This window comes from Melanerpes formicivorus, unplaced genomic scaffold, assembly GCF_026170545.1.
Source record: "Melanerpes formicivorus ecotype bairdi unplaced genomic scaffold, bMelFor1.0.p_v2 SCAF_52, whole genome shotgun sequence".
NCBI classification, from domain to species: domain Eukaryota; kingdom Metazoa; phylum Chordata; class Aves; order Piciformes; family Picidae; genus Melanerpes; species Melanerpes formicivorus.
In genome coordinates, this window is record NW_027142404.1 from 4,376,412 (window position 1) to 4,396,742 (window position 20,331).

General features: G+C 49.9%; 2 protein-coding genes across 3 annotated transcripts in view; one reads left to right on the forward strand and one right to left on the reverse strand.

Moving 5' to 3' along the window:
- IFTAP (intraflagellar transport associated protein) overlaps positions 1-11,099 on the reverse strand; it is a 112,415-nt gene extending 101,316 nt beyond the window's left edge. For both annotated transcript variants that reach the window (XM_068160768.1, XM_068160766.1), the window contains exon 1: positions 10,621-11,099. In XM_068160768.1, the coding sequence (XP_068016869.1) occupies positions 10,621-10,905 (285 nt within the window). In that variant the 5' untranslated portion in view covers positions 10,906-11,099. The remainder of the gene's footprint in view (positions 1-10,620) is intronic.
- On the forward strand, positions 11,032-12,639 carry RAG2 (recombination activating 2). Its single transcript, XM_068160765.1, has one exon. It carries the CDS (start codon positions 11,032-11,034, stop codon positions 12,637-12,639), a length of 1,608 nt encoding a protein of 535 aa, XP_068016866.1.
- The last annotated feature ends 7,692 nt before the right edge of the window (positions 12,640-20,331 follow it).

Consider the following 20,331-nt stretch of genomic DNA (forward strand, 5'->3'; position numbering starts at 1 on the left):
GTCTCCTCCTGAACACCTCCAGTGATGGTGACTCCACCACCTCCCTGGGCAGCACATCCCAATGGGCAATCACTCTCTCTGTGGAGAATTTCTTCCTAACCTCCAGCCTAAACCTCCCCTGGCACAGCCAGAGACTGTGTCCTCTTGTTCTGGTGCTGGCTGCCTGGGAGAAGAGATCAACCTCTGCCTGTCTACAACCTCCCTTCAGGGAGTTGTAGAGCACAGTAAAGTCTCCCCTGAGCCTCCTCTTCTCCAGACTAAGCAACCCCAGCTCCCTCAGTCTCTCCTCACAGGGCTGTGTTCCAAACCCCTCACCAACTTCGTTGCCCTTCTCTGGACACCTTCCAGCAAGTCAACCTCCTTCCTAAACTGAGGGGCCCAGAACTGGACACAGGACTCAAGGTGTGGCCTAACCAGTGCAGAGCACAGGGGCAGAATGACCTCCCTGCTCCTGCTGGCCACACTATTCCTGATGCAGGCCAGGATGCCATTGGCCCTCTTGGCTGCCTGGGCACACTGCTGGCTCATGTTCAGCCTACTGTCAACCAGCACCTCCAGGTCCCTCTCTGCCTGGCTGCTCTCAGCCACTCTGACCACAGCCTGTAGCACTGCATGGGGTTGTTGTGGCCACTGTGCAGAACCTGGCACTTGGATGTGTTCAGTCTCCTGCCCTTGGACTCTGCCCATCTGTCCAGCCTGTCCAGGTCCCTCTGCAGAGCCTCTCTACCCTCCAGCAGATCAACTCCTGCCCCCAGCTTGGTGTCAGCTGCAAATTTACTGATGATCGACTCAATGCCCTCATCCAGATCATCAATAAAGATATTGAACAGGATGGGGCCCAGCACTGATCCCTGGGGGACACCACTAGTGACTGGCTGCCAGCTGGGTGTGGCATCATTCACCACCACTCTCTGGGCTCAGCCTCCAGCCAGTTCCTAACCCAGCTCAGAGTGCTGCTGTCCAAACCAACCAGGCCAGGCAGACCACATCCACAGGCCTCCCCACATCCACCAGGCAGTCACCTGGGCATGGAAGGAGATCAGGTTGGTCAGGCAGGAACCTGCCCTTCCTAAATCCATGCTGGCTGGGCCTGATCCCTTGGCCATCCTGTAAGTGCTGTGTGATTGCACTCAAGATGATCTGTTCCATGATCTTGCCTGGCACTGAGGTCAGGCTTACAGGCCTATAATTCCCTGGCTCATCCAACCGGCCATTCTTGTGGATGGGCACCACGTTGGCAGCTTCCAGTCCTCTGGGACCTCTCCAGTGAGCCAGGACTGATGAAAAATGATAGAGAGTGGCTTGGCCAGCTCATCTGACAGCTCTCTCAGCACCCCAGGATGGATCCCATCCGGTCCCATGAACTTGTGGGGATCCAAGGAGATCTCTAACTACTTCCTCCTGGATCAAAGAGGAACTATACTGCTCCCTGCCTCCATCTGCCAGCTCTGGAGGCCAGCTGTCTGGAAGACATTCTATCCTGCTATTAAAATTTGTGGCAAAGAAGGTGTTATTTACGTGTTACATGGCCAGCAGGAGCAGGGAAGTCATTCTGCCCTGTGCTCAGCACTGCTCAGGCCACACCTTGAGTCCTGTGTCCAGTTCTGGGCCCCTCAGTTTCAGAAGGACATTAAGACACTTGAATGTGGCCAGAGAAGGGCAACGAGGCTGGGGAGGGGTCTGGAGCACAGCCCTGTGAGGAGAGGCTGAGGGAGCTGGGGTTGCTTAGCCTGGAGAAAAGGAGGCTCAGGGGAGACCTCATTGCTCTCTACAACTCCCTGAAGGGAGGTTGTAGCCAGCTGGGGGTTGGTCTCTTCTCCCAGGCAACCAGCATCAGAACAAGAGGACACAGTCTCAAGCTGTGCCAGGGGAGGTTTAGGCTGGAGGGGAGGAGAAAGTTCTTCCCAGAAAGAGTAATTGACCACTGGAATGTGCTGCCCAGGGAGGTGGTGGAGTCCCTGTCCCTGGAGGTGTTCAACAAAGGATTGGATGTTGCACTTGGAGCCATGGTTTAGTTAGTCATGAGGTGTTGGGTGGCAGGTTGGACTTGATGATCTCTGAGGTCTTTTCAAACCTTATTGATTCTGTGATAATGTTTTTGCCTAATCCAATTAATGCAAAAGGTGGTGAGTCATATGCAGGTCATCACTGTGACTTCACCCATGGAGTTGACATGCCAGACTTGTGAAGTCAGCTAACCAGGTAGCTGCTACAGTCATGTAGTTCTGCTGATTTCTGCTTGTTACAGAATTGTTAGCCAAGTTGTGTAAATGTTTCCCCCTCCCCCATCTTTGGCTAATAGAACTATTAGGAATGGATGTATATGAAGGCATTTTGGATTAATTGAATACCAAAAGGTAAACTTTATTGTAACATGTATATAAACAATTAACAGCAATTAACAGTTAACAGGTGATATCGACAACTGGTGGAACTTTGGGGACCAAAAGGGATCTTCCTGGGAGGAGTAATCACATTTCCTTTGTTATTAATAATCCCTTGCCTTCTTCCTCTACTGATAGGCACCACATGAAAACTATAGAAGAATGGGATTTTGAAATAGTAAGAGATGGGGACAAAGACGCTGAAATCAAATTGTGCAAAGTAGGGCAAGATGAGGGCAGGCAGGAGAGGCCACATCCACACAAAAAGGCAGCTATGGCTCCAGACTGACGTAGTGGGAAGAAGGGGAGGGACTGTGGCTTTGGCATGGGGAAGGCAGGTGCCCGGGCCTGCAGGGCTCACCTTTAAGCTGACTGGCTAGCTGTAACTCATGCACGTGGCGGGACACAGCTGGACTGCGAGGGAACGGAAGCACCGGCGTCTGACCGGAGGTACCCAGCCATGCAGCCTTGGGGATCGCCGGCAGCGGCAGGATCGCCACCCCAGACGTGACCACCACAAACAACAGCAGAACAGAGGGCCAGACTGAGGGGTGGGCGTAGGCTTGCAAAGTGCAAAGGGATTCGTGGAGCTATACGATTAAGTCTGAGGTAATTCTGCCACCGTATAAGGTCAGCTCATGTTGCCAAAGCATGTCTCCAGTGGCTCTGACATGCACAGCACAGGGCTGCTTGCCTTTCTTTTATAATAAACTGCTTCTATGTAATGGTTCAGCAGAGAGCTGGAGCGGAGGAAAAAGCTCTTCAGTACAAGGGTGGTGAGACTCTGGACAGGTTGCCCTGGGAGATTGTGGATGCCTCCTCCCTGGGGGTGTTCAAGGTCAGGTTGGATGAGGCCTTGAGCAACCTGGGCTGGTGGGAGGTGTCCCTGTCTACAACAGTGAGGTTGGAGTAGATGATCTCTGAAGTCCCTTCCAACCTGAGCCATTCTATGACAGCATTTTCAAAGTCAGTCAAGTGAAAGAAGTGATCCTGGGAACACTTGGACATGAAACATTGAAGCAGCATAAACAGGTTGCCCATCTTCCACAAGGCAGTCAACTGTTTCCTTCTTTGTCAAGACATCTGCAAAGCTGCAGTTGCAAAAGAAAGCTCTCTCTGCTCTACTGTCCTGCCCTACTTTCTTACCCACCACCTGCAGGTAGGCAGAGCTCCTGGAGCAGCAAGCTCTGGCACAAGCAGGTGTGGGTAAACAAACCACAGCAGGGAGGGAATGAAAAGAGAAAGTGTCAATTACAAAGGAAAAAAACCTTTCAGTTGAGGTTCCTCACAGGTGATTTGGAACTGCTCATCCTGTTTAAATCAACTGGATGCTTGCCACTGCCTTTACTAGGAGCCCTTAAGGGTACACGCTTCACGTATCAGCAATCTGCACGGTTGGAGCTGCATCTGCTTGCCTAAGTGATGACTGAGCCTCAGAGGTGACCTCTGTGATGGCCAGAAACATGTGCCTCCAAGGGCTTTAACTGCCAGCACACACATTGATCCTGTGTGACTTCAGTGTCCCTGTGGCAGTCCCAGACACCATCAGAAGGTTTTCTTCCTGAATTTCCAGGGGCCTTTCAGGGCACTTCTCCTTCTGAAGACTACCTGTAGGCCTGTGGGAGGAGTGATAAGTGGTATGCCCCAAGGATCTGTACTGGGACCAGCGCTGTTTAGTGTCTCCATCAATGCTATCAACAGCAAGATTGAGGCACCCTCAGCAAGTCTGCAGATGATACCAAGCTGAGTGGTGTGGTTGAGAGGTCTGAAGAACAGGAAAGGAGCCATCCAGAGGCACCTGGACAGGCTGGAGAGGTGGGCCAAGGAGAATCTCATGAGGTTCAGCAAGCCAAAGTGTAAGGTCCTGCACCTAGGTTAGGGCAATCCAGGCTGGGGAATGGTGAGATTGAGAGCAGCCCTGCAGAAAAGAACATGGGGCTGTTGGTTGGTGAGATGTTGGACAGGAGACAGCAATGGGCACTTGCAGCACAGAAGGCCAATGGCAGCCTGAGCTGCATCCAAAGCAGCATGGCCAGAGATGGAGAGAGGATCCTGCCCCTCTGCTCTGCTCTGGGGAGACCTCACCTGCATTGCTGTGTCCAGCTCTGGAATTCCAACACAGGAAGCACCTGGACCTGATGGAGGGAGTCCAGAGGAGGCCACAAAAATTATCAGGGGGGCTGGAGCACCTCTGCTACAAGGACAGGCTGAGGAAGCTGGGAGTCTTCAGCCTGGAGAAGAGAAGGCCTCAGAGGCTAAGAAAGACCTTTGAGCTGCATTTCAGTATCTGAAGGGGACCTGCAGGAAGGCTAGGGAGGGACTGTTTAGAAGGGCCTGTGGGGATAGGACTTGGGCAATGGTTTTAAACCAGAGAAGGGCAGATTTAGGCCGGACATTAGGAGGAAGTTCTGCACCTTGAGAGTGGTGAAATACTGGAACAGGTTCCCTAGTGATGCTGTTGAGGCCTTGTCCCTAAAGACATTCAAGATCGGACTTGGAAAGGCCCTGGGCATCCTGATCTACTTGGAGGTGTCCCTGCTAACTGCAGGGGGCTTGGACAAGATGACCTTTGAGGGTTTCATCCATCCTGATGCAATCTGTGATTCTGTAAACATTTCCTGTGCACTAAGCACTCCTCTAAAACATAGCAGTCACTGTCCCCTGAAATGCCAGCACCCTGGATATGACCCCCAAAGCACTGCTGCATTCAGCCAGCTATTTCAGGTGAGGCCCTCCCCTAGCATGCTCAGAGCTGGTCACTGACATTTTCAGGTGAGACAGGACGTGGGAGACTGTGGGATGCTGGACTCCCTGTGCCACTTTTCCCAGGTTCCAGCCTGTGGGTACTGGCTAAAACCCGAGGATATTTACATTTCAGCTGCCTAACCCATCCCACAGGAGGAAGGAGGCTTTCCCTTACCCTGCTGAGCTGGAATGCACAGCTGCAACTCACAGAGAGCCAGCCCTGCTCCAGCTCAGAGATGACTGTATTTTACCAGCAGAAAGCCTGCTGGAAACAGCTTGATGCAATTTGGGATGGAGAAGATGTGAAATACTTCTTAACTAATTAAGTGTAGAAGATAAGCAAACAAAACAAAACATTTCCATAACCACAAGGAATGTACTGAAAATCCTGCTAGCTCTGTCAATGGCTTGAAAGCAGAAATTGTGAAGGAAAAGGCTATTTATTCTTCTTCATGTGGGCTCTCTGCCAGATAAATTCAGGATGCAAATCTTAAACATTCTTGCTATGGCATGGATAAGTCTGAGCATGGTTTTCCTGCCTTGTAGTTACACTGATCTGAAGCTGCTCGCTGCAGCTCCTCCAACACTGTCACTGTTGTCCTGTTGTCACTGTCAGCTCCAGAACACCAGCGTGGACACACTATGTCTTCATCCAAAACTGACAGGCTGTTGCCAAGTAACTTTAGTTTTTCTGTCTTCCCAGCCACAGTAACTGGGAAGGGAAATTCTAAAGATAAGTCATGTCAAGTGGCAGGAGAAGAAGAAAATGAAGGTAAAATATTAAATGAGACACAAGTGAAGGCCTGGATTTGGTTAAGCCAACCCCAGGTACAAATCCAGACTGGGTGCAGAGTGGATTGAGAGCAGCCCTGGAGAAAGAGCCTTGGGGGTATTGATTGCTGAGCAGCTCCCCAGGAGCCAGCAGTGCCCTCCTGCAGCCCAGCAGGCAGATGTGAGCTGGGCTGCAGCCAGAGGAGGCAGCAGGGCAGCAGAGGGGATTCTGGCCCTAGTCTCTGCTCTGCCTCACCACTATTCTGGTGTCCCCAGCAGAAGAAGGACACAGAGCTGCTGGAGTGAGTCCAGAGGAGGCCACAAAGATGATCCAAGACCTGGAGCACCTCTGCTGTGAGGACAGGCTGAGGGAGCTGGGGGTGTTCAGCATGAAGAGAAGACTCCAGGGGGACCTTAGAGCTCCTGCCAATACCTGAAGGGATCCTCCAGGAAGGCTGCAGAGGGACTTTTTGTGAGGGTGTCTAGAGACAGGCCAAGGGGGAATGGTTTGAAGCTGAGGCAGAGCAGGGTTACACTGGAGCTGAGGAAGAAATTCTTCAGTGTGAGAGCGGTGAGACTCTGGCACAGGCTGCCCAGGGAGGCTGTGGCTGCCTCCTGCCTGGGGGTGGTCAAGGTGAGATGGCATGAGGCCTTGAGCAGCTGAGTCTAGCTGAGAGGTGTGCCTGGGCATGGTGGGGAGGTTGGAGCAGATGAGGTCTGATTCCCTTCCACCCTGAGACATTCTATCATTCTATGGTCTCCAGAGAGTTTTCACTGGGGGATGTTTGATTTGCTACACTAATCATTTGATCTCTTTCCATTTCTGCTCTAGTGATGTTTCTAAAACACTGCACAGCAGATGTTCTAACTCAGGAGTGGGTGAAGTAGGGCCAGGAAAACAAAAGCAGGGAGCTCTGAGGAGAGAAGTGTTTTCCAGGTTTTCCTCTTGACTTGCTGTGCTGTGTTATGCAAGTGGCTTCTCTGTGCCCCAGCACTGTAGCTGTTGAACGACACGTTCCCAGAGGACTTCTCAGGGGCTAATTATTTTTTTTGTTGAAGAAAAGTGCTGTGAAACTGATGAGAAACACCACAAAAGGGTGCAAAGTTGGATTAGTCTTTTAAGGTCTGATCAGAAGGACACTGAAGTAGGAAGAAAAATAAAAAGACATTGCTAATGGATGTCAAAGGCCTTTGAATTGTCCTTCCCAAAAGCCCTCACTCACTGAGTTGCCACATTTGTCATTGCTTTTGCCCTTTCAAGGTCACTCCCCACTCGCTGCAGAGCATTCCTGGGGAAAGGAGTGTTAAACTCCTCAGCAGAAGTTGCTACCTGTTAGCAGCTGTTGATTCTTTCCTTGAACTGAAAATTGACTTTGAACTCCACATTTGTATTACAATGGCACTCAAAAATTAGAAAAGGATGAGAAGGTTGAAAGGTTTAGGAGTGTGAAAAAATTAAAGTATCAAGGAGCTGCAGACATCTGCAACTGAACTAGCAGGTACCTGCTGTCACACTGCTCTGGTTCCACTGTGAGGAGTTAAAGCTGCTGGAGGCTGGTGGGTTTCTTCTTGTGCCAACTGAAGACAAGAGAGGAAAGCACAAAAACCACCACCAAACAACCACGGTCACAGGCAGTTAGCCACAGTGACTGAGTTCTCAGGAGCACATCTGCAAAATCAGCAGATAGATTCCTCTCCAGCAGGCTGTCTCTCCACGCCACAGGGGACCTGTGCTCTGTCAGAGAAGATTCCTCCAAGTGCTCACATTTGAGGCCCAAATACACAGAAAGATACTGAAGGACGCAAAAAGCCTCTGTCAGCCAGGTAGGTCAAACTTCTTGTTTTGCCCAGAGCAGACTTGGTCAATGCACTTGGGGAATGTTTTGAGATACACTCCATGAAGATTTCCTTCCTTAAGCCTGTTTATGGACGACTTCAAGAAACAGACCAGGGGTTGTCAGCTGGAAAGCAGCTCCATGGAGAAAGACCTTGGAGTCCTGGTGGACAGCAAGTTCTGCGTGGGACAGCAGGGTGTCCTTGTGGCCAACAGACACAATAGCACCCTGACCTGCAGCAAGAAAAGTGTGGCCAGCAGGGCTAGGGAGGTTCTCCTGCCCCTCTGCTCTGCCCTGCTGAGTCCACAGCTGCAATCCTGTGTCCAGTTCTGGGCTCCCCAGGTCAAGAGGGACAGGGAGCTGCTGGAGAGAGTCCAACAGAGGCTACAAGGTTGACTAGGGTACTTGAACACCTCTACTGAGAAGAAAGACTGAGAGCCCTGGGGCTGTCTAGTCTGGAGAGGAGAAGGCTGAGAGGGATCTGATCAATGTCTGTCAACAGCTGAGGGCTGGGTCTCAGGATGAAGGTGCCAGGCTCTTTTCAGTGGTGCCCAGTGCCAGGACAAGGAACAATGGGTAGCAGCTGGAACACAGCATGAGGAGACACTTCTGTGTGGTGAGGGTGCTGGAGCCCTGGAGCAGGCTGCCCAGAGGGGCTGTGGAGTCTTCTTCTCTGGAGGCTTTCCAAACCCACCTGGATGTGTTCCTGGGTGACCTGCCCTGGGTGACCCTGCTCTGGCAGGGGGGTTGGACTGGATGATCTCTGGAGGTCCCTCCCAAGCCCTGAGAATTTGTGAATCTGTGACTTCACAGCTCTGTGAGAGTCTGGATGTGAAGGATTTGGGAACAGCACTTGCTTTTCAGGGGTATGCCTTTTCACTTTGCAGATCAGTCAGAGGAAAACAAAAAACCAACAGTGACGCAAACTAAGTTTAATTCTAATGCAAAGAACTGTGTCCATGCCAAGATAAAATAACTGCAAACCAGAGTCTCACCATCTTTGTACTAAAGATCTTCTTCCTAAGATCCAATCTAAACCTAATCTTGCTCAGCTTCCTTAAAAAAGAAACCCTGTGTCTTGGGGTTTTGTGTTACAGCAAAATTAAAAGCAGGAGCAAGGAAAATATGAAACCTAAAAGATTTTGAAAGAAGTAATAATATTTTACCTGTAAAGGTTGCTTGATTTCCTTGGTTTTCTCCAAGTACTGCATTTAAAAGCTAGTTCACACCTTTAAGTTCTGGGGATTTGGCAAAGGCTGGGTCACAGAGCTTTGACAGCTATTAAAATGACTCTGTGCTTCCAAAATGCACAATTTTTGTGTCACCAGAGCACGGTGCCAATGAACCAGGCAGATGTTTCCATCACCAATGTCTGTGCTCTCCAAAGCTCCTGCAGTGCTATTATCCTGGTTCACCACAAACTCTTTTCAATTTCTTTTTTTTTTTTTTTTTGAATGAACAGGTTGGGAAAAAAATGTAAAAGACAGCCCTTGAAAACTGCTCCTGAAAGCCTGAGCAAACAGCAAGGATCAAAGAAATGTGGTCAGACTTTGAAGACACCTGTCAGCAGGACCCCCAAGCCACACACACACAAGCCCCCGTCCAGGCTGTTCAGCACCAGTATGTGAGATTCATCCTGGCACCATCAGCTTTGACCTGTGCCCCTTCTAACATGGTTAGGGACAGAGCTGTCAACTGCTCCTAAACGTATGCAACAAACCTGGCTGTTTGCCTGGGAAACCTGCAGAACGCTGGACTGGGGTTAGCATTTGGCTGTGTGCAGGCTTACCTCAGCTCACTGAATCACAGAATTATGGAAACATAGCATCAGCTGAGTTGGAAAAAGCTCTAAAGATCATACAGTTCCAACCCCCTGTCATGGCCAGGGACACCTTCCACCAGCCCAGGTCTTGTCTTAAACACTTCCAAGACTGAGGTGTCCACAACCTCTTTGGGCGACACGTTCCAGCTTCTCACCGCCCTCGCTAGAAGTCTTTCTTCCTAACGTCCAATCTAAATCTACCCTCCTTTAGTTTAAAACCACTGCCCCTTGTCCTGTCACCACATGTCCTCGTAGAAGTCCTTCCCCAGCTCTGCTGTGGCCTTCAGGTATTGGAAGGCTACTCTAGGCTCTCCCTGGAGCCTTCACCAGGCTGAACAGCCCCAACTCCCTCAGCCTGTGCTTGTAGGACAGGCTTCAGCCCCCTGATCATCAGTGTGGCCTCCTCTGGACCTGCTCCAACAGGTCCATGTCCTTCCTGTGTGGGCTCCGGAGCTGCACGCAGTACTCCAGGTGGGGTCTCACGAACCCAGAGCAGAGGAGCAGAATCCTCTCCCTTGAGCTGCTGCACGTTTTTTAATCCGCGTTGACCACCGAATCACAGAATTGTGGAAGCTGGAAAAGCCCTTTAAGATCATTCAGCCCAGCCAGCCTCTGACTCTGCCGAGGCTGCTGCTAACCCACGTCCCTCAGCACATCTCTGCCTCTTCGAAACACCTCCAGGGACGGGCATTCAGCCCCTCCGCGGGTGTCTATCCCCGCGCTTGCACGACCCAGCTACGCGGCCTGGCCGGGGGGGAGCTCCCGGCCCTCCCCACGAGCGGGGCGGCGCAGGGGGAAGCGGGCGAGCCGCTAACGCAGGCGGCCCTAAGGACGGCCGGTTGCCGGCAGCCCACCAGGAACCGAGGGCCGCGGAAGCCGCGTCCCTTCTGTGCCGCCCCGCGCAGCCTGCTGCGGCGGCGCCGGGCCGTGAGGCGGGCAGAGACCGCCCGGCCGCCCCCTGCCTGCCGCGGCTGTCTCCCGTGCTGCTCCCTCCGTGCCCCGGCGCCACGGAGCGGAATCTCCGCAGCCAGGAGAGCCAGCCCCGGTCCGCGGCCACACTCACCCCGAGATGCTCCGCGCCCTCCGCCTCAGGCGCGGCGACGAGCCGACCGCAGTCAGCACCGCCGCTCTGCTCCGTGCCGCTCCGCGCCAGGCCGGGGAGACGGCCGGGGACTACCGGCCCCAGCAGGCCCCGGGGCCGCCGCGAGGAGGCTGCCCCAGCGCGGAACTGCGGGGTGGCGACCGCGGGTCCCGCAGTCGAGTGTTGGCGTGCAGAAAATGCCGCGGAGCTGCCGTGCAGCTCCTGCCTCAGGCGCCTTCTGCCTTGCAGCAGGGGTTCTCTCTTCATGTCTCAAAACGTGAACTGCAATAGAGCTTCAATGCGATTTGTTCCGGTGCTGTTAACTCTCACGGGGTCTAAAGCGCATTTAATCTGTTTGTGTTTGTTCTTTTTCCCTCAGCTACTGACCCCAGTATGGCCCAGTCAGCAGACAAAATGTTGCTGCAGGTGGTATCAACCATCAGTAATTCATCCTTGCTTCAGCCGGGCTTCTCTCTCCTGAATTTCGATGGGCGTGTTTTCCTTTTTGGGCAGAAGGGATGGCCAAAGAGATCCTGCCCCACTGGTGTTTTTCTCCTTGATTTTAAGCAGAACGAGCTCAAAATGAAACCTGTCACATTCTCTAAAGAGTCGTGTTACCTCCCACCTCTGCGCTACCCTGCTCTTTGTACCCTCCGAGGCAGTGCGGAGTCTGATGAGGACCAATATATCATCCATGGTGGGAAAACACCTAACAATGACCTTTCTGATAAGATTTATCTTATGAGTCTGGTAAGCAAAACCAGCAAGAAAACCACTTTCCAGTGCATTGAGAAAGACCTGGGTGGAGATGTCCCTCAAGCTAGGTATGGGCATACAATTAACATCGTTTATAGTCGAGGGAAAAGTGTGAGCGTCCTGTTTGGAGGGAGAACGCACACTCCTCTGGCACAAAGAACCACTGAAAACTGGAACAGCGTAGTTGACTGTGTGCCTTCTGTGTTTCTCATTGATTTTGAGTTTGGATGCTGTACATCATACATGCTTCCAGAGCTTCAGGATGGGCTTGCCTTCCACGTTTCCCTTGCCAGAAATGACATGGTCTACATTTTGGGAGGCCATTCACTTCAAAATAACACCAGGGCCCCCAGCCTGTACAGGCTGAAAATCGATCTCCCCCTAGGTAGCCCATCTGTGACCTGCTCCATCCTGCCAGGGGGGATATCTGTGTCAAGTGCTATAGTGACTCAGACCAGCGATACTGAGTTTGTCCTTGTAGGGGGCTACCAGTCTGACAATCAGAAACGGCTGGTGTGTAACACCATAGTTCTGGAAGATGGTAAGATAGAGATTATTGAAAGGGCAAGCCCAGACTGGACACCAGATATTAAACACTGCAGGATGTGGTTTGGCTGTGATATGGGCAAAGGGTCTGTATTGCTGGGCATTCCAGGGGCCAGCAAACAGTTAGTCTCAGATGCAAACTACTTCTATATTTTGAGATGCAAAGTAGCAGAAGAAGAAAAGGAGGAAGAAGTGACAGCACAAATTTGCAGCCAGACATTGACTGAAGACCTTGGAGACTCCACTCCATTTGAAGATTCGGAAGAGTTTTGCTTTACTGCTGAGGCCAGTAGCTCTGATGTTGATGAAAATGACACTTACAATGAAGATGATGAAGAAGATGAATCAGAAACAGGCTACTGGATCACTTGCTCTGCCAGTTGCAATGTTGACATTAACACCTGGGTTCCTTTCTATTCAACAGAACTCAACAAGCCTGCAATGATCCTGTGTTCCAACGGGACTGGCCACTGGGTCCATGCACAGTGTATGGACCTCTCAGAAAGCATGCTCCTACATCTCTCAGAAGCTAATGTCAAGTACTTCTGCAATGAGCATGTGGACCTTAATAAAGGCCTACAAACTCCCCAAAAGCTGGCACAGCTGAAAAAGCAACCCATGAAACCACTGCGCAAAAAGGCAGCCATGAAGCTAACGACACCAGTGAAAAAGTCCTTCCTCCGGAGGCTGTTTGATTAGCTTTACCCTGCTGGGAGGGTCACTTGCTCACCTGGGAGGAAGACATCTGCTACTAGTAGAAGTAGAGAAAGTTGTTGGATCTCAAAGAGATCTATTTGTTTAACTGGTTTCAATTATCTTTGAAAGCTTACAAGTTTATGTCTGTGGTGGTTTGAGCCTTAACTGAGGCTTAAAAGCTCAGATGGGGGCAAGGCTGAGAATCCTCTTCTCCAACAGAGAGAGAGGAGGAAGGGAGGGGAGCAAATCCACCAGGAAATAATTTGGGTTCAGCTTGGAAGTAGAGAGGCAAATAATTTTTCTTTAAACAGTATATCTATATATATATCTATATATATATATATATTTATGTAACAATGACAGGCAGGGCTTACAAGGGAAAGGAACAAGGATGGATGGGAGAAGGAAAACAAAAAATGAGGTACAGAACCAACCCTTTGCAAGTGTGGAAGCAGCAGGAAAGAGAGCAATGTCTGCAATTCTCCTCCCTCTTATACCCCTGCTGGACAAGGAGGGGGGGGAAGGGGAACAGACTAAGTCAGTTTCCCAGGGGAGAAAACACCCCCTAGGGAGGGCAAAAAAACCCAACTCTCACTAGCCCTCCCCTCCCCCCCTTTTTTATTTTCCAGGATGGGTGTAGCCCACCACAGTCTCATGTGTAATTTTTTAGCACCCAGAGAGATGCAAACACTCTGCCAGATACAGTATATTCATAGGAGGACTGGATGACTGGGGTTGGAAGGGACCTCAAAGATCATCTACTCCAACCTCCCTGCCATGGGTAGGGACACTTCTCAGCTAGACTCAGCTGCTCAATGCCTGGCCTTGTATCCATAACCTCCCTGGGCAGCCTGTTCCAGAGACTCACCAGCCTCACACTGAAGATCTTCTTCCTCAGCTCCAGTCTCTGCTCTCCCTCAGCTTCAAACCATTCCCCCTCGTTCTGTCTCTAGACACCCTCATGAAAAGTCCCTCTGCAGCCTTCCTGTAGGATCCCTTCAGCTATTGGAAAGCAGCTCTGAGGTCCCCTTGGAGTCTTCTCCAGGCTGAACACCCCCAGCTCCCTCGGCCTGTACTCACAGCAGAGCTGCTCCAGCCGTTGGACCGTTGTGGCCTCTCATAGACTTGCTTCAGTGGCTCTGTGTCCTTCTTCTTCTGGGGACATGAGGACTGGACACAGTGCTGGAGCAGAGCAAAGGGACAGAATCCCCTCTCTTGCCCTGCTGGCCACACTCCTCTTGATGTAAATTTTGAGCTATAACTTCTTCCCTGGTTATGCCCAGTGTGTTTAAAGGAGCTGCTGATAAGATAAGACGTTATCACATGTACTCTCTTAGTGTCTGTCTATAAAGAACGTTCCATTACCCATTTTAATGCTTTCTTAGTGAGTAGGTCTAGAAATATTTGGCCTAATTTATACCTGCTTCACTCCAATTTTATGTTGGTGTAATGGAGTAAAATCAAACTGATTACTCTGCTTTCAAACTAAAGTGGTGGCTTAAATCCCTTGTGTCAGAAATAATGAAATATTCCCATGCTGAAGGTCAGATTTCTTTAGGGCCTTCCCTTCTGGAAAGCTTACTTATGGAGCATTTAATTCTGGGTAGCTATTTGTTGATTTTGAGAGTGATTGGATGATTCTGTGTCAGTTTGGCTGCTGCTGTGTTCTATCACCTCAGAGTAAAAAGCAAATTACCTTTTTAACCCCCTGTGCATTGTGTTTGTATTGTTAAAAATCCATTAAGACAATAACATTTAGAATAAAAATGCCTTTTTTTGTTTGATTGGTTGATTTTGGTAAATCACAAAGCCTGGGAAAGGACAGCGTGATGTGATTTGGAGGTCCATCTGAAGTCTGATCAGGAGTCTAGCTTCACAGACACCACTTGCTGAGAGCTCCCATTGACTTCAGAAGTTCTTTCTGAAGAACAGGCCTTTTATCATTTAATCCAGGTCCCCCACTATGCATTTCCTTCTCTGCTCTCCCAGGGTGACTGTAGAGGGTGAAAGCCTGAAAGCACACCTTGTAGCTTGGAGTGACTCACTGGCCAGTGGAACAGTGGGAGGGTGGAAACAAATGCAGCTGGCTGCTTCAAGCAGGAGGAGAAGTTTGAATTCACATTGAAAAGATGGAACACTTCTGCTATGAGAACATGCTGAGGGGCCTGGGGTTGCACATCATGGAGAAGAGAAGGTTCCAGGGAGACCTAATAGCAGCCGGCCAGTACCTGAAGGGGCTACAAAAAGGCTGCAGACAGAGTGTTTGCAAAGGCCTGCAGTGATAGGATGAGAGACAGTGGTTTGAAATGAGAGCAGAGCAGATTTAGACTGGATGTGAGGAACAAATGCTGCACCATGAGGGTGGTGGAACACTGGAACAGGTTGCCCAGGGCGGTGGTTGGGGCCCCATCCCTGGAGGTATTCAAGGTGAGGCTGCATGAGGCTCTGGGCAACCTGATCTAGTTGGGGATGTCCCTGCTGGCTGCAGAGGGTCTTGGGCTGGATGAGCTTTGGAGGTCCCTTCCAATCCAAACCATTCTAGGATTCTGTGATTGTCAAGGCTGAATAGCCCAGGAATTTAGTAAGTTTGTTTATGGATTCTTTTATTAGCTATTTGTGACGCTTCCTCATTCGTGGACTCTATATTTTATTTTCATTAGTGCCTCAAACATCTTTACCAAAAATCAATACCATCAGCTCAATATTTGCAAGCCAGCAATATCAGCTCATGATTCACAGTCCAGATCTCATGTTGGAACCCCTGAATATAAGAGAAAACCAGGGGCAGCTGGCATGCAGACCCCGAGCAGACCCTCCTTTCCTGAGCAGCGTGTGTAGCACAGAGTTCCTGTCAACACAGGTGTGTTAATGGTAGTGTGGACAGTATCTCCCCTTAAAACCTTCACAACTCAACAGCAGAAGAAACTAAAGGGCAACCATACATAGTTTGAATTTCCAACCTTTACGTGTGCTGAGGGAGGCCACAGTTTGGGTAGAGCTTGTAACTGGAGCATCAGTCTCTCTGACTCTCACCTCACCACTCTGATACTGGTAGAAATGTCATAGATTCCAGTGCCAGCTTCCCATTTCCTGTGTCACTACTTGATGTAAGCTCAGAGTATATAGTGCTAGGTGTTCTTCCAAGGAATAAATAAATATATGTCCATGTAAAGTCCCTTCAAGCTGGTGAAATGCAGTACTAAACATCCTTTTTTTTTCTTCAGGTTAGCCATAGGTCTTACTGAGCTGATTTGTGGTGAAAATAAACATACATCACCATTCCTCACAGATTTCACTTACAATAACCCAAAAAAATCCATACCAAAACCATAGCCACATCACCACAACACAACAAAGGGGGACAATATATATAGGGTGGGCAAAGATTGGCTTGAGAACAGTCTCAAGCAGAAACACTTGGGGGTGTCAGTTGGTCACAAACTCCCCAGGAGCCAGCAATGGTCACTGGCAGCCCAGAGCCAGATGTGTGCTGAGCTGCATCCAGAGCAGGGAGAGCAGCAGCACAGGGAGGGGATTCTGCCCCTCTGCTCTGCTCAGACCCTGCCTGCAGCACTGCTTCCAGTTCTGGGGACCCCAGCATGAGAGGGACATGGAGCTGCTGGAGCAGGTACAGAGGAGGCCATGAAGATGATCAGAGGGTTGGACAACCTCCCCTGTGGGGATAGACTGGGAGAGTTGGGGCTGTTCAGCCTGGTGAAGGCTCCAAGGAGACCTCAGAGCAGCCTTCCAGTACCTGAATGGGGCTTCAGGAGAGCTGGGGAGAGGCATTTGTCAAGGGCTGGGAGTGACAGGATGAGGGGCAATGGATTGAAGCTTGAGGAAGGCAGATTTAAACTGGAGATTAGGAAGAAATTTGTTACAGTGAGGGTGGGGAAACACTAGAACAGGTTGCTCAGGGAAGCTAGGGATGCCCCTTCCCTGAAGGTGTTGAAGGCCAGGTTGGATGAGACCTTGAGCAACCTGGGCTGGTGGAAGGTGTGCCTGCTGATTGCAAGGGGTTGGAGCTGGATGGTCTTTACGGTGGCTTCCAATCAATCCATTCAATGATTATATTAGAGTAAGCTTTAGTCAGGAACAAAGGAGTTAAACCATCCTAGTTTACCAGGAAAGTCTCTGAGGATTTTTGTGTTTAGTTGGTTGGGTTGGGTTTTTCGTTTGTTTGTTGGTTGGTTTGGTTTTGTTGTGCTTTGCTTTGCTTTCCTTTGCTTTGCTTTGGGTTTTGTTGTGGCTTGGTTTGCTTTGGTTTTGTTGTGGTGTGCTTTGGTTGTGTTTTGGTTTGTTTTGGTTTGATGTTTTGTGTTGGGTTTCGTTCTGTTTTTCCTGGGTTCTGATTTTTTCCATCCAGTGTCTTTGCTTCAAGGTCAGATGAAAAATCTAAGTTGGGGATAGAATGTCCAGAAATTAGATGTGTCATTACCTGATTGCACAAGGAAATCAGGTAGCTTAATGTGCTCATCATTAATTCTATCCCAACCAGTTGGTTTACATAAGTCTTTTGACCCTGAGATATCATTAAAGGGAAAAATAAAAAGGAAGAATTTCTGAAGTGGAATAAAAAGAAGCTACAAATCATGAACTGAAAGGTAGGTTGGAACTAATCTTTGCAGCTCAGTCTATGACAAGGAGCCAAAATTTGATGCACAGAAGCCAGTAAAGAGGCTTAGCACATTAGCATGGATATAAGAGTGCACGACTGATGTTAAACAAATATGGGGATGGCACTTGGGACATGAAGCCAAAGCCATTAACAGGCTAAATCAAACTGGTTTGAAATTAGTTCAGTAGCCTGTCAAACAGCTGCCCGTGAGGAGCGGTGCTGAAAGGACTTCTGAGATGCACAGAGTAATCTCCATTTCTGTTAATTTGATGACTGTCAGACAAGGGGCTGGAATCAGGGAATCACAGAATGTCAGGGGGTGGAAGGGACCTCCAGAGATCATCCAGTCCAACGCCCCTGCCAGAGCAGGGTCACCCAGGGCAGTCTGCACAGGAATGCATCCAGGTGGGTTTGGAAAGCCTCCGGAGAAGAAGACTCCACAGCCCCTCTGGGCAGCCTGCTCCAGGGCTCCAGCACCCTCACCACACAGAAGTGTCTCCTCATGCTGTGTTCCAGCTGCTACCCATTGTTCCTTGTCCTGGCACTGGGCACCACTGAAAAGAGCCTGGCACCTTCATCCTGAGACCCAGCCCTCAGCTATTGACAGACATTGATCAGATCCCTCTCAGCCTTCTCCTCTCCAGACTAGACAGCCCCAGGGCTCTCAGTCTTTCTTCTCAGTAGAGGTGTTCAAGTACCCTAGTCAACCTTGTAGTCTCTGTTGGCCTCTCTCCAGCAGGTCTCTGTCCCTCTTGACCTGGATAGCCCAGAACTGGACACAGGATTGCAGCTGTGGACTCAGCAGGGCAGAGCAGAGGGGCAGGAGAACCTTCCTAGCCCTGCTGGCCACACTTTGCTGCAGCTCAGGATGCCTTTGGCTCTCTTGGCCACAAGGACACCTTGCTGTCCCACGCAGAACTTGCTGTCCACCAGGACTCCAAGGTCTTTCTCCACAGAGTTGCTTTCCAGCAGGATGACCCCTGGTCTGTACTGGTGCCTGGTGTTGTTCCTCTCCAGGTGTAGGACTCATCACCTGTCCTTGTTGAACTTCATAAGGGTCCCCTTCATCCAGCTCTGCAGCCTGTCCAGGTCACAATGGATGGTAGCACAGATTGAGGGGGTGCCAGCCACCCTCTGAGTTTGGTACCATCAGTGACCTTGCTGTCTCAGGGTATTAGAACAGCCCATCTATGAAGAGCATCCATGGTTGGAGCTAAAAGCCTGTTCCCATGAAACTCTGTGCAGAGCTGGAAAAAAAGGAACAAATACAAAGCCAGAGAGTTCAATCATTATAAATGCTTTATTTTAAATCTCTTTAATGAATGAAGAAACTGTAATGCAGGAAGAAAAAAGTAAAATTCTGCAGGTGGGAGGTGACACAAGCACAACAATCAAGTACAGTCAGGAATTAAGGTGCTGGGAATATCTACAATTTGTTTCTGACTGCCTGACCAAAAGCCAAAGTTGATTTGCTTAAAGTCAATTGAATTATTCCCATGAGGGAAAACAAAATTGTGAGACCAGAATCCTGGCCTCTAACATAGTTCACATTGTGCCACAACATGGAAGGTCAGAATAATAAATAAAACCACACCAAACACCAGAAATTGATTGTGTACACACCAGCCCACACAATGTCAGAGAGACTTCTTTGCCCTGAATTGCTGAAGGATTTGTACCCAGCATGAACCTAAAAATATGTGAAGGGCTGGAATTGATGATCTTAAAAATCTTTTCTAACCTAAGTGAAGAAATAAGTGAAGCTTTTTGAAAGAGTACTGTGAATCACAAATCACTGAATACTGTCCAGTTGGAAGAGACCTCCAAGCTCATCCAGTCCAACCCTCCACCCAGCACCAAACCATGTCCCTAAGCTCCAGTTCCACAGCTGCTGAAACACCCCCAGGCATGGTGACTCCAGCACTGTCCTGGGCAGAACATTCCAATGGCTGAGAGATCTCTCTGGGAGGAAATATTTCCTAGCATCCAGCCTGAACCTCCCCTGCTGCACCTTGGAACCATTGCCTCTGCTCCTGTCCCTTGCCACCAAGGAGCAGAGGCTGCCCCCTCCTTGCTCCAACCTCCTTTCAGGGAGCTGGAGAGAGCAATGAGGTCCCCCTCAGCCTCCTCTTCTCCAGCCTGAACACCCCCAGCTCCCTCAGACACTCCATATTGTCCCAAATAGACATACAGAGGGGTAAGAAAAGGATCCAACTATTTACATAATGAAATCTATCAACTGAAAAATGCAGGCTGTATCTGCACTTTCTGATAAAGGATGCTCTACACCTGGTATTTCTGCTCCCTGGGGAACAGCTGCACTTTCTGTCTGCACTTATTGGTAAAGAATGCTCCTTATGTAAGCCTGGTGGTTATGTCCCTTGGGAAATGGGCGTTTTAATAAAAAATAATAATTGAAAACAATAAATTCATCTAGAAGTGAACACTTAGTAAGGGTAACAGTTCATGGTGCACCATACAAAGGATGCTGTAGGCACAGAATGGTCTGGATTATTCGGAAGCTCCAAAGGACATCCAGTCCAAGCCCCCTGCAGTCAGCAGAGACATCCTCCACTAGAGCAGGTTGCTCACAGCCTTGTCCAGCCTGGCCTTGAGTATCTCCAGGGATAGTGCCTCAGCTACCTCCCCAGGTAACCTCTTGCAGTGTTCCACCACCCTCATGATGCAGAACTTGTTCCTCACATCCAATCTCAATCTGCTCTGCTCTACTTTGAAGCCACTGCTCCTCGTCCTGTCCCTGCAGGCCTTTGCAAACAGTCTCTCTGCAGCCTTCTTGTAGCCCCCTTCAGGTCCTGACAGGCTGCTCTTAGGTCTGCCTGGAGCCTTCTCTTCTCCAGCCTGAGCACCCCCAGCTCCCTCAGCCTGGCCTTGTAGCATAGCTGCTCCAGCCCCCTAGTTATTTCGTGACTCTCCTCTAGCCCCACTCCATCAGGTCAATGTCCTATACTGAGATCCAGTGAGGCCAGGCAGTCACCTAACAAAATTCTGCTCATGTAAATTACACCAGATATTGAAGTTCCTGGATGAATCTAAAATGGTCATGATGCAACAAGCTG

Coding starts and splice junctions, on each gene's coding strand:
- RAG2 (XM_068160765.1), top strand. CDS start 11,032: ATGGCCCAGTCAGCAGACAAAATGTTGCTGCAGGTGGTATCAACCATC.